This window comes from Elephas maximus, chromosome 26 (assembly GCF_024166365.1).
Source record: "Elephas maximus indicus isolate mEleMax1 chromosome 26, mEleMax1 primary haplotype, whole genome shotgun sequence".
In the NCBI taxonomy this organism is placed as follows: domain Eukaryota; kingdom Metazoa; phylum Chordata; class Mammalia; order Proboscidea; family Elephantidae; genus Elephas; species Elephas maximus.
Genome location: NC_064844.1, coordinates 26,985,564 through 27,002,338, shown reverse-complemented (window position 1 = coordinate 27,002,338; position 16,775 = coordinate 26,985,564). Strand labels below are relative to the sequence as shown.

The 16,775-nt window shown below is 37.7% G+C and overlaps 1 protein-coding gene across 2 annotated transcripts in view; it reads right to left on the bottom strand.

Moving 5' to 3' along the window:
• PRKD3 (protein kinase D3) overlaps nt 1-16,775 on the bottom strand; it is a 105,479-nt gene that overhangs the window by 48,921 nt on the left and 39,783 nt on the right. For both annotated transcript variants that reach the window (XM_049870608.1, XM_049870609.1), the window contains exons 3-5: nt 13,250-13,388; nt 11,591-11,722; nt 8,638-8,795 (exon numbers count right to left, since the gene is read on the bottom strand). In XM_049870608.1, the coding sequence (XP_049726565.1) occupies nt 8,638-8,795; nt 11,591-11,722; nt 13,250-13,388 (429 nt within the window). The remainder of the gene's footprint in view (nt 1-8,637; nt 8,796-11,590; nt 11,723-13,249; nt 13,389-16,775) is intronic.

Genomic DNA, 16,775 nt, shown 5'->3' with positions numbered 1-16,775 from the left:
CTAGCTCTGTGCACCACCCATGCCACTTCAGGACAGTCTGAGCCATACTGCTGGGCTAGAGAGCCAACAACATACAGCCTTGCCAGGTCTGCCCCACCCCCACCTGCCAAATCCTACTGCACTGCCATTTTATTTACTTTTTTAATTTTAATTTTTTTACATCATTTTTTGCTTTTGTTTCTCTCTTCCTTTACCCACCCACTTAGCTCTGCACATCACACCCTCTCCTTTTCCTCCTGCCTATCTGCACCATGGAAACCCTGGTGGTGTAGTGGTTAAGTGCTATGGCTGCTAACCAAAAGGTCGGCAGTTCGAATCCACCAGGCATTCCTTGAAAACTCTATGGGGCTGTTCTATTCTGTCCTATAGTGTTGCTATGAGTCGGAATCGACTCGACGGCAATGGGTTTGTTTTTTTATCTGCACTGTGTGCCCCCGGGTGATACTCACGTGGTCCCCTGGGCACTGGCCTGCAATGCCCCCCAGCCCTGCTTCACTGCACCCAGTTTATGCCACAAGCTGCCCATGCCTGACCCTCCACCTCTGCTGCACTGCCAGGCTGCACCATAGCTGAGTGACTGGCCCTGCCCACCTGGACAAGATGGTGAGATGTATTGTGCCCACAGGGAAGTAAGCAACAAAACACATCCTGTCCTCCTGTCTCAACATAACCAAATGAAAGAAAAAAGCAGGATGAACCAATCAAATCTATAATGAATAAATGAATAATTCCTGAATGTCCTGGAGACAGCAGAGAATATCAAAAAATATAAAAAGACAGGAGAGGATGGCTCTGCAAAGTGACCAAAATAAAACATCAGATGACCTTCTGGTAGAAGAAAAGGTAGTAGAATTACCTGATAGCGAACTGAAAACTCTAATATTCAGGGTTCTTCAACAGATGAAGGAAAATGCAGACAAAAATAAGGAAAAATACACAAAATCATGGAAAAGACAGACAAAACAATGGAAGAATTCAGGAAACGAATACAGAAACAAAATATCAAAATAAATAAGCAGAAATCATATAAAAACAGCAATTAGAAATCTGAAAGATAAACAACAAGATTTCAGAAATGGACAGCACAATAGAAGGTTTCAGGAGCAAATTTCAAACAATGGAAGACAGGATCAGCGGAACTGAAGACAAATCCTTGGATACCACGTTGTTTGATGAAAAATCAGAGAAAAGAATGGAGAAAAACAAAGAAAAACTGAGAATGATGTGGGATATAACCAAAAGCAAAGATTCGCCTGTGATCAAAGTTCCAGAATAGGGGGAGAAAACAGGAAACAGAGAGGATCACTAAAGTTTTGCTAACAGGAAACTTCCCCAATATCATGAAAGACGAAAAGCCAACCATCGAAGCAGCTTAAAGAACCTCAAAAGAAAAACACTGAAAAATATCATAATCACACTCGTTAAAACCAAAGACAAAGAAAGAACACTGACATCAGCTCAAGAAAAATGAAAAGCCACATACAAAGGGAAAACAATAAGACTAAGCTCTGATTACCTGGCAGAAACCATGCAGGTAAGAATGTAATGGGACGACATACATAAAATCCTGAAAGAAAAAACTGCCAACTAAGAACATATCCTACAAAACTCTTGCTCAAATATGATGGTGAAATAAGAACATTTCCAGATGAACAGAAACTAAGGCAATATGTAAAAACCAAACCAAACTTACAAGAATTATTCAAAGGAGTCCCTTGGTTAGAGAACCAACAACATCAGACAACGACCTGAAATTTAGCACATAAGACAGCATCAGCCAGATACCAATCTAGATATAAATTCTCAAGAATAAAACAAAACTAAAAAATTTAAGACAGGAAACCAGAGAGGTCAGTTTGTATATGACAACAATGTCAGAACAATAAAAGAGGGAATAAACAGTGTAGTTATAGAACTTTCAAATGGAGAAGAAACCAAGGCATTACCAAGTATAAAATACTAGTTTAAATTTATGAAGACTGGGGTAAATCTCAAGGTACTCACAAAGGAAGTTAACAAACCTACTCACCAAAATAAAGAAAAAAAAAAAGTCTCAGTAAACCCAAATCTATAAAACCGAAAGCAATGGAAAAAAAAAAAAAGCCCACAAACAAAAGGAATTCAGCACAGAAGTGTAAGAGGAACAAAGAAAATGTCGGCACTACAAAAAAAGCACCACAAAAAGATAGCAATAAACTCACACCTATCAATAATCACACTGAACGTAAATGGTTTAAATGCATCCATAAAGAGACAGCATGACAGAATGGATTTAAAAAAACCAAAAACAAACAAAAAAACAGGACACATCAATATGTTGCCTATAGAAGACACACCTTAGAAACAAAGACATAAATATGATAAAAATCAAAGGATGGAAAAAAATATGTCAAGCAAACGGCAACCAAAAAAGAGCAAGAGTGGCAATACTAATCTCAGATAAAACAGACTTTAAGACAAAATCTAACATAAAACACAAAGAAGGGCATTATATAATGATTAAAGGGACAATCCACCATGAGTACATAACCATAATAAATATCCACACACCCCATGACAGGCTCTAAGATACATAAAATAAACTCTAACAGCACTGAAAAGAGAAACTGACAGTTCCACAATAATAGTAGACTTCAACACACCATTCTCAGTAAAGGACAGAACATCTAAAAAGAAACTCGACAAAGATACATAAGATCTAAAGGCCACAATCTGCCAACTTGATGTCACAGACATATATATGCACGCAACAGCAGTAAAGTACGCATTCTTTTCCAACATGCATGGAACGTTCTCCAGAACAGACCATGTCTTAGGTCACAAAGCAACCCTCAATAACATCCAAAATACTGAGATAATTCAAAGCAGCTTCTCTGATCACAACACCGTAAAAGCAGAAATAACAGGAAGAAAAAAAAAAATCAAATACTTGGAAACTGAATAACGCCTTGCTTAAAAACCACTGAGTAATAGAAGAAATCAAAGATGGAATAAAAAAATTCCTAGAATCAAACAAGAATGAAAACACATCATACCAAAACCTCTGGGACCTAGCAAAGGCAGTGTTCAGAGGTCAATTTATAGCAATAGATACACACATCAAAAAAGATGAAACAGACAAAATCAAAACGTTAGCTATCAACTCAAACAGATAGAGAACAGCAAAAGAAGCCTGCAGTCACTAGGAAAAAGGAAATAACAAAGATTAGAGCAGAAATAAAAGAAACAGAGAACAGAAAAACAATACAAAAAAAAAATCAACAAAACTAAAAGTTGCTTCTTTGAGAAGTACAACAAAATCAACAAAACCTTGGCCAAACTGACAGGAGAAAAACAAGACAGGACAAAGGTAACCCAAATAAAAAGCAAAATGGGGGACATTACAAACATACCCAACTGAAATAAAAAGGATCATGACAGAGTATTATGAAAAACTATACTCCAATAAATTTGAAAAACTAGAGGAAATAGACAAATTTCTACAAACACACTACATATAAACTAACACAAACTGAGGTAGAAAATTTGAACAGACCCATTACAAGAGATTGAAAAGGACTAAAAAAAACTCCTACAAAAAAACCCCCTGGCCCAGATGGCTTCACTGGAGAATTCTACCAAACATTCAGAGAACAGCTTGCACCAGTACTACTCAAACTATTTCAGGACATGGAAAAGGAAAGGATACTTCTGAATTCATCCTATGAAGCCAGAATAATCCTGATATCAAAACTAGGCAAAGACACCACAAAAAAAGAAAATTACAGAACAATATCACTCATGGATATAGATGTAAAAATTCTCAACAAAATTCTAGCCAGTAGAATTCAGCATTGTATCAAAAAATAATGCACCATTACCAAGTGAGAGTCATACCAGTTGTACAATGACGGTTCAACATTAGAAAATCAAACAATGTAATCTACCACATAAAAGAAGCACATGATCATCTCAATTGATGCAGAAAAGGCATTTGATTAAGTCCAGTGCCCACTCCTGATAGAAACTCCTGATAGAAATAAAATGGTCATAGAAGGGAAATTCCTCAACATAATGATTGGCATCTATGCAAAACCAACAGCCAACATCATTCTCAACAGAGAGAGGCTGAAACCATTCTCCCTGAGAACCGGAACGAGACAAGGATACCCTTTAGCAACACTTCTATTTAACATTGTGCTGAAGTCCTAGCTAGAGCAATAAGGCAAGTAAAAGAAATAAAGGGCATCTAAATTGGTAAGGAAGAAGTAAAACTATCTGTTTGTGGATGATATGATACTATACACAGGACACCCAAAGGACTGCATAAGAAAACTACTGTAACTAATAGAAAGATTCAGCAGAGCAGCAGGATACAAGATAAATATACAAAAATCACTTGGATTCCTATACACCAATAAAGAAGAACTACGAAAAGGAAACCAGGAAAGCAATACCATTTATAATAAAAAAAAAATTTATAATAGCCCCTAAAAAAGTAAAATACTTAGGAATAAATCTAACCAGGGATGTAAAAGACCTGTACAGAGAAAACTACAAAATACTACTGCAAGAAACCAAATGAGACCTACATAAATGGAAAAACAAACCATGCTCATGGATAGGTAGACTGAACATTTTAAAAATGTCAATTCTACACAAAACAATCCAACGCAATCCCGACCCAAATACCAACAGCATTCTTTAACGAGATAGAAGAACTAATTGTTAACTCTATATGGAAAGGAGAAACCCTGGTGGCGTAGTGGTTGAGTGCTATGGCTGCTAACCAAGAGGTCGGCAGTTCAAATCCGCCAGGCATTCCATGGAAACTCTATGGGGCAGTTCTACTCTGTCCTATAGGGTTGCTATGAGTTGGAATCAACTCGACAGCAGTGGGTTTGGTTTTTTTGGTATATGGAAAGGAAAGAGGCCCTGGAATAAGTAAAGCACTACTGGATTAAAAGAATAAACTAGGAGGACTTGCACTACCTAACTTCAGAACCTGCTATACAGCTATGGTAGTCTCAACAGCCTGGTACTGGTACAATGACAGACACATTGACCAACGGAACAGAATCCAGAGGTAAATCCATCCCTCTATGGTTGCCTGATCTTCGACAAAGGCCCAAAGTCCATTAAATGGGGAAAAGACAGTCTTTTTGACAAATGGTGCTGGAAAAACGGGATGTCCATCTGTAAAAAACAACAACAGGACCCGTACCTCATACCTTACACAAACACTAATTCAAAATGGATTAAAAATGTAAACAAAACTAAAAGCTATAAAGATCACAGGAAAAAAAAAAAGGGTCAATATTAGAGGCCCAAATACACAGCATAAATAGCATACAAACCATAACTGACAATACACAACACCTGAAAATAAGATAGATAATTAGGATCTTCTAAAAATTAAGCATTTATGCTCATCAAAAGACTTCACCAAAAGAGTAAAAAGAGAACCTACAGACTGGGAAAAAAAATTTGGCTATGACAAATCCGACAGAAGTCTAATCTCCAAAATCTGTAGGAAAATCCAAACACTACAAAAGACAAATAATCCAATTAAAAAATGAGCAAAGGATATGGACAGTTCACCAAAGAAGACATTCAGGCAGCTAACAGACACATGAGTAAATGCTCATGATCACTAGCAACTAGAGAAATGCAAATCAAAGCTACAATAAGATACCATCTCACTGCAATATAACTGGCATGAATCAAAAAGAAAATAACATGTTAGAGAGGTTGCGGGGAGCTTAGAACTCTCATGCACTGCCGGTGGGAATGTAAAATGGTACAAAGCTAGAAATAAAAATACCATATGATCCAGCAATTCCATTCATAGGAATATATCCTACAGATATAAGAGCCATCACGCGAACAGACATATGTACACCCATGTTCAGAGCAGCATTATTCACAACAGCAAAAAGATGGAAGCAACCTAAGTGCACATCAACAGATGAATGGATAAACAAACTATGGTACATTCACACAATAGAATATACCCAACAATAAAGAGCAATGATGAATCTGTGAAACATCTTACTAGGTGGATGAATCCGGGTGGCATTATGCTCCGTATAAGTCAATAGGAGACCACTATTATAAAAACTCATGAAAAGGTTTACACACAGAGAGAAACAATCTTTGACAGTTCCTTGAGAGAGGGGAGGGAAAAACACTAGACAATAGATAAGTGGTAATTTTGGTAAAGGTTAAGACAGTACACAATTCTGGGGAAGTCAGCACAACTTGTACAAGGCAAGGTCATCGAAGCTCCATAGACACATCCAAATTCCCTGAGGGACCTAATTATTGGGCTGAGAGCTGGGGACCATGGTCTTGGGAGACATCTAGCTCAACTGGCATAACAAAGTTTATAAAGAAAATGTTCTACATCCTACTTTAGTGAGTAGTATCTGGGGTCTTAAAGGCTTGTAAGTGGCCATCTAAGACATTCCACTGGTTCCACCCCTTCAAGAGCAAGGGAGAATGAAGAAAATCAAAGACCCAAGGAAAAGGTTAGTCCCAAGGACTAATGGACCACAGCTACCACATCCTCCACCAGACTGACTCTAGTACAACTAGATGGAACCCAGCTACCACCACCGGCTGCTCTGATAGGGATCATAAAAGAGGGTCGGAGCAGAGCTGGAGAAAATTGCAAAACAAAATTATAACTCACAAAAAAAGACCAGGCTTCATGGTCTGACAGAGACTGGAGAAACCCTAAGAGTATGGCCCCCTGATACCCTTTTAACTCAGTACTGAAGTCACTCCTGAGGTACATTGTTCAGCCAAAGATTAGACAGGCCCATAAAACAAGACTAAATGGGCACAGGAGCTCAGGGACAGGGACAAGTAGTCAGGAAGGGACAGGAAAGCTGGTAATATGGAAACCCAGGTCGAGAGGAGGAGAATGTTGACATGTAGTTGGGTTGGCGACTGATGTCACAAAACAATACGTGTGTTAATTGTTTAATGAGAAACTAATCTGCTCTGTAAAACTTTATCTAAAGTAAAATGATCTTTAAAGAAGTACAAAGAATGCTAAAATCTACACTAATTTCGTTTTCGTCAACTGTCCAAGGTCCTACTCTAGTCTGACTTCCCCTTCCTCCATGTGGGCACACAGCGAGCACCTTACACGGAACAAAAGCAAAACGGAACACTACTGTGATTCTGCAAAGCTAAGAAAGTAGCCAGTGGGAACCAGAATTAAGTATTGTAGGCCTTTCCTTATCTCTGTTCCTATTCTAAAGATGACTCAACCGCTCTCCTTCTCTTGCTCCTGCCTCTACCATTCTGGTTTGTCTCAATGTCAAAACACACAAGAGGGAGTAAGATTGATTTAGCCAGTCATCATCAATACAATGACTATAAGGATACCCCTGTAAGGCAGAGCTTTCATACCAGGCCCCTTCTTACACCAACTGCCCATTAGTGACTACCTTTGGGTCAGGGCCTTCTGCAATCAGGGGATTAGGGCCATGATAGAGACTACGTATGCAAGGAACTACTCTGGGGACTCTAGCTGTAGCAGCCACCTGATTTGTCACATCCAGTAAAAAACTAGTTGCTGTCTAGTTGATTCGGACTCAGGGTGACATCAGGTGTGTCAGAGTAGAACTGTGCTCCATAGGGTTTTCAATGGCTGATTTTGGGGAAGTAGATCACCAGGCCTTTCTTCCAAGGTACCTGTGGGTGGACTAGAATCTCCAAACTTTCAGTTAGCAGCCAAATGTGTTAACTGTTTGTACCACCCAAGGATTCCAGTTATGGCTAGCTAGTATGATCAAATACACAAGGGAGTTATTTCTTTCATCATCCTTGAAGGTTATGGCTTATTAGGAAAACAAAAAAAAATTATTGACTTAAGAATAACGAAATCTGAGTTTTTAATTCTAATATCCTTTATGAATTTACTCTGTGACTTCAGACAAGTCCTGTAACCTGAGTCTCAACGGTCTCATCTGTATATATATATACCAAAAAAACCAAATCCAGTGCCATGGAGTCGATTCTGACTCATAGCGACCCTATAGGACAGAGTAGAACTGCCCCATAGAGTTTCCAAGGAGTGCCTGGTGGATTCGAACTGCTGACCCTTTGGTCACTTAACCACTATGCCACCAGGGTTTCCATATATATATATATATATACACACACACACACACACACACACACACACGCACCATGGAATAAAAAGTTTGGCGGTCTACTTCCATAAAGGTTACAGTCTTGGAAACCCTATGGGGCAGTTCTACTCTATCCTACAGGGTTGCTATGAGTTGGGATCAACTCCATGCAGTGGTTTGGTTTGGTTTAGTGACATAATCAGAGATAAGTATTGGGAAATTTGATCTGGTTACAGTCCATAAGATGAAGTGAAGAGGCCAGAAGCTGAGATACCTAGTTAGGAGGCTACTGAAGAGGTCCAAGTGGCAAATAATGCGATCCCAAGGTATACTAAATGCAATTCATTATTACTGGTAAGCTCTGTCTCCGCTATTACATTTTAAGTTTCTTCAGTGTAGGAAAGTTCCTATTCTTTAGTATGTAACTTACCATTCAGAATGATGTCATATACCCTATAGAAATACAAGGAAAAACTAGCTAAATGTCCTTTGATTACCTTGTAATACATACCTCCTCACTGGAAGGGACTGCACATTCAGTCTGTAGGGGTCTTGGAACTGAGAGGCCAGGTCCTGGCAGCGATACATTTGATAGACGTCTCTTTCTTACTCCACTACAATTATTTGGAATCTTGAAGGCACATCGTTTATGATAATTTAATCCACAGCCTAAATATATTTCAAAAGGTAAAAGCAGGTAAAATTTAAAAAGTTTACCATGTAAGTGTGATACATAAAAAATAGGTGCTTTTCATTTATTTTGTCTGGCAGCAATATGTACCCTAATGGAGAACTCCAAGAATTATAGGAAAATGCGTAGAAAGGTTTATTTAGAAAGGTTAATTAGCTTAGAGCAGTGGTTCTTCAAGTGTGGTCTCTAAGATATCAGCTAATAACCTGTTAGAAAAGTAAATCATTGGGCTCCACCTCAGAGCTACACAATCAGAAACTCTGGGGATGGGGCCCAGCCATTTGTGTTTTGAAAAGCCCACCAGGTGATTCTGAAGCACAGTGAAGTGTGAGAACCACTCGCTTAAAGCACTGGTCAGCAAACTGGAGCCTGTGGACCAAATCCCTCCTGTCACATGTGAAAATTATATAAAATTCAAATTTCAGTGTCCACAAATAAAGATTTATTAGAACACACCCAGGCTCATTTGTTTATGTATTGTTTATGGCTGCTTTCACAGTACAATAGCAGTGTGCTGTAACCGCAACAGAGATGATATGGTCCCCAAAGCCCGAAACATTTATTTTCACAAGAAAGGCTATAGACCGCCACCTTCAAGGACTGTTTTAATCAGAGGTGTGCACTTGGGTCCTACCTCCAGAGATTCTAACTAAGTATTCTAAGGCGGAGTCCCTGCATGTATTTTTTAAAATTGTCCAAGCAATTCATACAAACAGCCTTATTGTCTCTGTAACGGGAGAAGTGACAACGTATTAAAGAATTTCTTAATCCAAAGCATCAACGAGTAGCTTCTTGTAAACTATTTTACCTCTATCTGATAACTTCCAAGGTACCCAGCTCCTATATGGCTGCAAGAAGAGTTTGTGAAAACAACAGTAGCTAACATTTCAAATGCATCATTTCATAACATTTATAAATGTAAACTAAAAGAAATATAAATCAACATAGAAATATTCTTTTGTGTAAAACAGTGCTGGCAATACCTACTGCATTACTGTGAGACTTGGATAAGAAAGTATGTTTATCATTTGGCATGGTGCCTAGTACATTCTCCAGTGACAGGCTCTGGACTCAGACTAACTGGGTTCAAATCCTGGCTCTACTTAGTAGCTAGGTGACCTTGGACAAGTCATTTAACCTCTCTTTTTCTCCAATTTCTTAATTAATAAAATGGGAGTAACAGGAAGTACCTCAGTGTTTTTGTTAAGGAATTAAGTGACTAATTCATGTAAAGTTCTTAGCACAGTTCTTGGCATACAGTAAATACTCAATAAATGTTAACTATAATGATGATGACGATAAACTAGATAGACACGGGTTCAAATACTCTCTCTGCCTCTTTAGTAGTTATGAGACCTTATATAAACCACTTGCCTTGGCTGAGACTCAGTTTCTTTACTGGTAAAATACCTTTCTTCCAGGTTTATAATGAAGATTAAATAAGATGTCTAGCAGTACCTGGAACAGGTGTTATCTAATTATAGTTTACCAACTCTATTTCCAAAGTCCTTCCTTCCATAAATATTTTTTTAAAGCCAGTCTCCAATACCTTTCCAGCTTAGGAATTCCGTAAATCTGAAAGGTCAACCTTTAGAACCAACACTAGTGAAAGGACTGTTTCTGCTCCACTCATGGGTGGCTCAGACACCCTGATCAAGGGTGAGCACAGCAAGATATAAAGTGTTCAAAGTTTTTAGATTAGAACATGTCACTTTTGCCCACTTTGAAATGTGTAATCTTAAATCTTGAAACTCTGTAAGTTATTACAAATTAACTTTACATACTCACTACAACTTGTCTTCCACTGCCTATAAAGCAAAATCATAATGGAAATGTTAATGAAAAGCCTTACTTTCTCTCTAGTAACACTCAGATTTTAAGATAGAAATGTGGTGATCTTATGAATCTCAAGAATCACAACTTACTCCGTTGTATATGAAAGACTGATTTTTTTTAAGATTATAAAAACATAAAGGAATTAATATTTATTGAGCAACTACTTTGTGCCAAGTATTTTACCCGTGTTGTTGTTGCTGTGTGCTGCCAAGTCAATTTCTACTCACAGTGACCTTATAGGACATAAGAGAGCTGCTTTACAGGATTCCCAAGACTGTATGTAATCTTTACAGGAGCAGATCTCTAGGTCTTTTCTCCCACAGAGCAACTGGAGGATTCAAATCACCGACCTTTTGGTTAGTGGCCAAACGCTTTAACCTTTGCACCACCAGCGCTCCTTATTTTACCCATACTGACCTCATTTAAAGAAGCCCTGGTGGAGCAGTGGTTAAGTGCTCGGCTGAGAATCTAAAGGTCAGTGGTTCAAATCCACCAGCCACTCCATGGGAGAAAGACCTAGCAATCTGCTCCCATGAAGATTACTGCCTTGGAAACCCTATGAAGCAGTTCTACTCTGCCCTACGGGGTCACTATGAGTTGGAACTGACTTGGCAGTGATGGATTTTTTTTTTTTTTTTTGTAACATCATTTAACCATTCACTCTTCATGAAACCCATCAGATAAACTGTATTTTACAGACAGAGAAACTGACGCTCAGAGAGGTTTAGTAAGTTGCCTAAGAATATGAACAAGTAAATGGCAGTCAGGAGCAGAGTCCAGGTCTCTCTAATTCTAAACCTCGGGTACTATCTAGTCGCCAACCAATGATCTCGTTATTTCATTGGTGATTAAAAAACACGACATTTATTTTATAAGAGGAAAACAGAAAAATGTGAAATCCTATTTCAAATGACTACAAAAATTCTACAATACTTACCTTCACATTTCAGTCCCTGACGTACCAGTCCCCAAAGCATCTCACCGCAATAGTCACAAAAAGTAGGAGCTTTGTAAGAATGCACATAGAGGGTATGTGGACGAATCTGGAAGTCTTCTACTGTGGCCAAAGCTTTTTAAAAACGAAAAGCATTAAATAAAATAAACCGTATATAAACCATGTATTTGTACTGCAATGAGATTATGAATTAAGGTAAAAGGATATACCTTAAGTACTTAGAATCTCTGAAAATTTCATCTGACCATAGAAAACAAATTATTTTCAGCACTTAATACTGTGACTTTTAAATTCTAGTTAGGGAAGTTCATCAGCTTCAAATAATTTGAGGTCTACAAGTAGATATGTAGTTTAGGTATTTGGAACTTCAAAAGCATTTTCTCATGGTGACAAGACTATGAACAGTTTTTTAGGTCTATTTAAACTCATTAAAAATTAACTTACAATACACTAGGAAATAGAACACTAAAGCTAAAAAAAAAAATACTATGGAGCTTTGCAACAATTTATACTGACGCTTCTATGGGAAAAGGCATTGAATTCTAACTTAGGAAATGCCCAGGATATGCTCTCTGTCTATCCTCCACAGTCCTACTGGTTAAGAGAAAGAAACTCTCCACCCCTCGGCAAGCGACAGAAGAGTAGACATATAACCTTCCTCTCACATTCACCTGCAAGTCATGAGTGGATGTCCCTGCGGTCTGATGAAGGGTCCACAGCAAAGAAGGAACAGATATGAGTATGATCTCCAGGGAGGACAGGGAATGAGGCCCCTCAGCAGTGAAGAGGAAAACAAGGATTTAGAAGAGTATGTATGTTTGGGGTTGTGGTGTAGAGGATGACTGATCAACGTATGGGCTAGATGAATGGGAAGGATGAGAAATATGAGAGGCATGGTGACTGATAAGGAAAGGTGACAGACAGGATTTCAAGAATAGGCTGTAAGGAAAAGTTTAGGATGAAAAAGTGGTGGTAGAACTCTGGACCCTTGGTTAACGGATTGTTTCTTTCCATCTGTTCTTCCTCTCTCCTCTGCTGCCAATCAAGAATTATGCAGGTATACCAAATAATGCCTGGTGCTTTTTCTTCCTTTATACTACTTACCAACAATCCTGCCCCAAGCTGTTGCAGGAGATCAGAAATAGTGGGGGCTAAGGGACAAGGAATGGTAGGAATGGGTGAGAGTAAAAAGGGAAGGGATAGGTAGGAAAATGCCCACTGAGAACAGAAAGGAAAAGAGTATTATGTAGGCCGTGGAAACAACCATTATTGCAACTTTCTCTTCTATATCTTCATTGTTTCTCCTCTCTTTCTGAACCCCAGTTTTCTTCTATGCTTTTCACAGAAATGGAGAAAAGGGAACAGAATTCCAGTATAATTGTTTCAGTTTTTTAACAAGCAAGTATATTCCTCTTTCAGTTCAAGTGATAATTTCCTCAGCCTGCTGATACTCAGGTAAGTAATTCAGGGTTATTGTCCTACTTCTTCATCTGTGATAACCTTCCTGGAAGGATAACTATTATTATAGATGAAAGAAGTAACCAGGTACAGTGCGAAGGCCAAATATAACTGAACAGAACATTTCATGCAGAAAATGAGGCTAACTGATAAAAAGGCAACAAAATAAAAGAACCTACTTACCCGAAAGAACAACTTCCACTAGGTCTCCTTCATGTATTTCCTCTGCTGAGGTAATCAGCTGCAAAATATTTTCTGAGTTCATGTCATGGCGGAAGAGAAGAATTTTATCATACATGCCAAAAAATCCACACTCTGGAAACTGCAGAAAAATAATCCCATATCAGTATGCCCAAAGCTTTCTATTTTTATAAGGTAAATACCTCAATTTTATAAAAGAATTTTAAGTGTAGTCATTAAGTCTAACACTATTTACTAATAATTAATAATCATTAACATAGAAAAGATCAACTGTGTATTACTCAAGCATCTTCATTTTAAAGTTCAAAAATAAAAAAGGAAACTTGTAAAAAATAAAATCATCATGGATTATCTTAAAACATGTCTCTGCCATTAGTGAGAAATACAGGATTTCTGTACTCAGTTATTGATGGAGAAGATAATCCTGAACTTAGTGCTACTCTATCCTAACATGTGCTGAAAGATAAGCAGTCTTTCCTGTCCTCTAAAACTGCACTGTCCTATATAGTTATACAAGCTAAACATGATTACTTCAATTAATTAAATTAAAGTCAAGTTTAGTTCCTCTCTCTAACCACATTACAAGTGCTCAACAGCCACCCTGGCTAGTGGTTACCGTAAAGGAGAGTGCAGATATAGAACACTTTTATCATCGCAGAAAGTTTTATCGATCAGCTCTGTAGAAGACTAATAATTCCCAAACTCTAGTCATTCGAGTACTAATTCCAGCATTTTTACCAAATCCACCTACAGCCTCTACCATTTCCCTAGTATTTTTTTTAAGTCTACTCACTGCAATTACAGATACATGATTTATTATGGTACCTTTAAAAAAAACAAACCTTTGCCCACCGTGGGAGACTCACAGATTTGTCTGCATATGCCCTTCGTGTATTATCTCAAGGCTTCACACTTCTTGTGACTATAGTGCTGGGACACTTTGGGGATTAGTATATCAAGGACTAAAATATGAAGGTATGTGTTCCAAAAGTTTTTATAGTCAATACCTCGAAGGTATTTAAAAGAGAATTTTAAATACTTGTCCTATAAAATACCCATATTTAATTTTTTAAATCATCAATTAAAAACTGAGACCATCTTCTAAACTACCAGGGTCTTCGGAAATGATCCTCTAGATAATTCACATTTCTTCTGTGAATCAAGCCAGTGCCAACAGAATTGTATACTTTCATTGATTTATTTTGGCTCACTGTGTAATATTTCTTAATGGCTATGTCGCTGGCCTTCACTGAATAGACTGCTATGAATCAGTCACACTAAACCTGTAACTGCACTTACTGCAGGGATGTTGCTGAGGGTATGGTGCACCTACTTCATATAACAGCCCTTCTTTTTGAGGGTGCATAAAAAAATGTTTGTGGTTGGTTTTATAAGATGAACAATTTGATCATGTAAGTAACCATATTTTCTTATTTATGGCCCACTTCTCGCATCAGTTTGGGGTATTCTGGGTTAGCATATGTTTTAGGTGCAAATATCAACACAGTTTTATTTTCTGATCTTAATTTTTTCATTAAAAAAAAAAAACCCATTCACATATTTCTAAATACAGTCTTAAACCTTTTTTCTCTCTTTTTGGAGGGGTGGGAGTTAAATTACAAAAAAAATTAAAAACAGTGCCTTCATTAAAAAGTTTATTTGTATTTTTTTAACCTCGGTAAATAATGGAAAAATGCAGAAATAATTCAAAGTTTATATAATACTAATTCTCTTTTTAGTTATTTGAGTTAACAATAATGCTCATAAAACTTCATGTTTTAAACAAATACATAACAGTATAAGAATTACCAATTGAAAATACAAGAGTAAAAATATAGACTAAAAAAAAAAAACTAGCCTTATTAAAATGAGAATAAAACTTCTCTATGCCAGCAGGACTCCATGTTCCAGCCTTATAAAAATAAAATTTCTAATAAAATATTTGTATGAATAAAATGGACTATAAAGGTCACATTTACTGCATGTCTGCTAAGTGTAAGGCATTGGTCCTGTGGTTTGTAAAGATGAATAACAGTTCTTATTTTCCAAGAGCTTACAATCTAGTGGGAAGATGGAAGTGAACACAGATACAGTATTTTTCTGCAAATAACATGTGTCTTCTATGTTTGTTTGCCAATCTCACTCTCCCCCCCACCACCCCATGGGATATTTTCATAAGCATGCTATGCTGGCTGATGTTTTTACAGCAACTTATAAAAAAGAAAAATTGGCATAATGGCACTCATGAAAATACCTCATGGTGGAGGAGGCGGGTGGGGAGGGTGAGGATGGCAAACAAATATAGAAGGCATGTGTTATTTGCATAAAATACAGTAGCTATGACACAATAAGGCAAATGTCAAAATTAAATATAAACAAACTTCTAGAAGAGGGAATAAAAAACTTTAACAGGGAAGTAGAGAGATAACGTAATATTTGAGCGAATTGTAAAAAAAAGAATCAGGATATCCATAGGCAGACAGTGAAAGTGTCATAGTTAAGAAAAAGTACCAAAAAAAAAAAAAAACAGGGAGAAGGGAAGTGTGACTGAAAAATGAAGTGGGAGGGTTGGGGAGCAAGAGGGCAAGAATGCACACAGGGTCTCGACTGTGGCCATACTAACAGGAACTTGGAGTCAATAGAGCTGGGTTCAAGCTTTGCCACTACTAACTATATCACCTCTCGAAACCCAGTTTCTCATCTATAAGATGGGGATAAAAAAGTACTGGCTTTATAGGGTTCTTATCAAAATTAAACAACAGAAAAGATATAAAAGCATAAACATACCAGTGATTCACATTAGTATTTTTTTTTTTATCCCAGTGGTTCTGAGGGAGAAAAGACCTGGCGACATGCTCCTCTAAAGACTACAGCCTAGGAAACCCTAGGGGGCAGCTCTACCCGGTCAGATAGTGTCAGTATGAGTCAGAAGATACCTAGTAGTACAGTGGTTAAAGCGGTCAGCTGCTAACTGAAAGGTTGGTGGTTCAAACCTCCTAGCCACTCTGAGGAAAAAAAAAATGGCAGTCTGCTTCGGTAAACATTTATGGCCTTGGAAGCTGTATGGGGCAGTTCGACTCTGTCCTATAGGGTCACTCACTATGGGTCAGAATTGACTCGATGGCAATGGGTTATCCAAGGTGGAGAGACAAAAAGTCCCAGAGCAAGGATCAAATGTGTATTTTAAAATCTATACATGATGCAAGATTATATCATGGCTTGTATCATGTATCATGCTTTCACTATCATGTACCATGTACATGACTGTATCATGAATTGGCATATGATCAAATCGGTATTTTAACAAGATTTCTATTTTTTAAAAAATCTGTACTTTAAAAAGCTAATACTCGCAGCCCTGTGCAGCAGAGACTGGAATACGAAGGGACAAGCTCCTAAAGAAAGTTAAAGCTGTTGCTCAGGTAAAATCTGAATTATATGATAAAGATAACAGAGGTCTGAATTACACGACAGACAATAAACAATACTTCTCTCCAGAAACTATCTT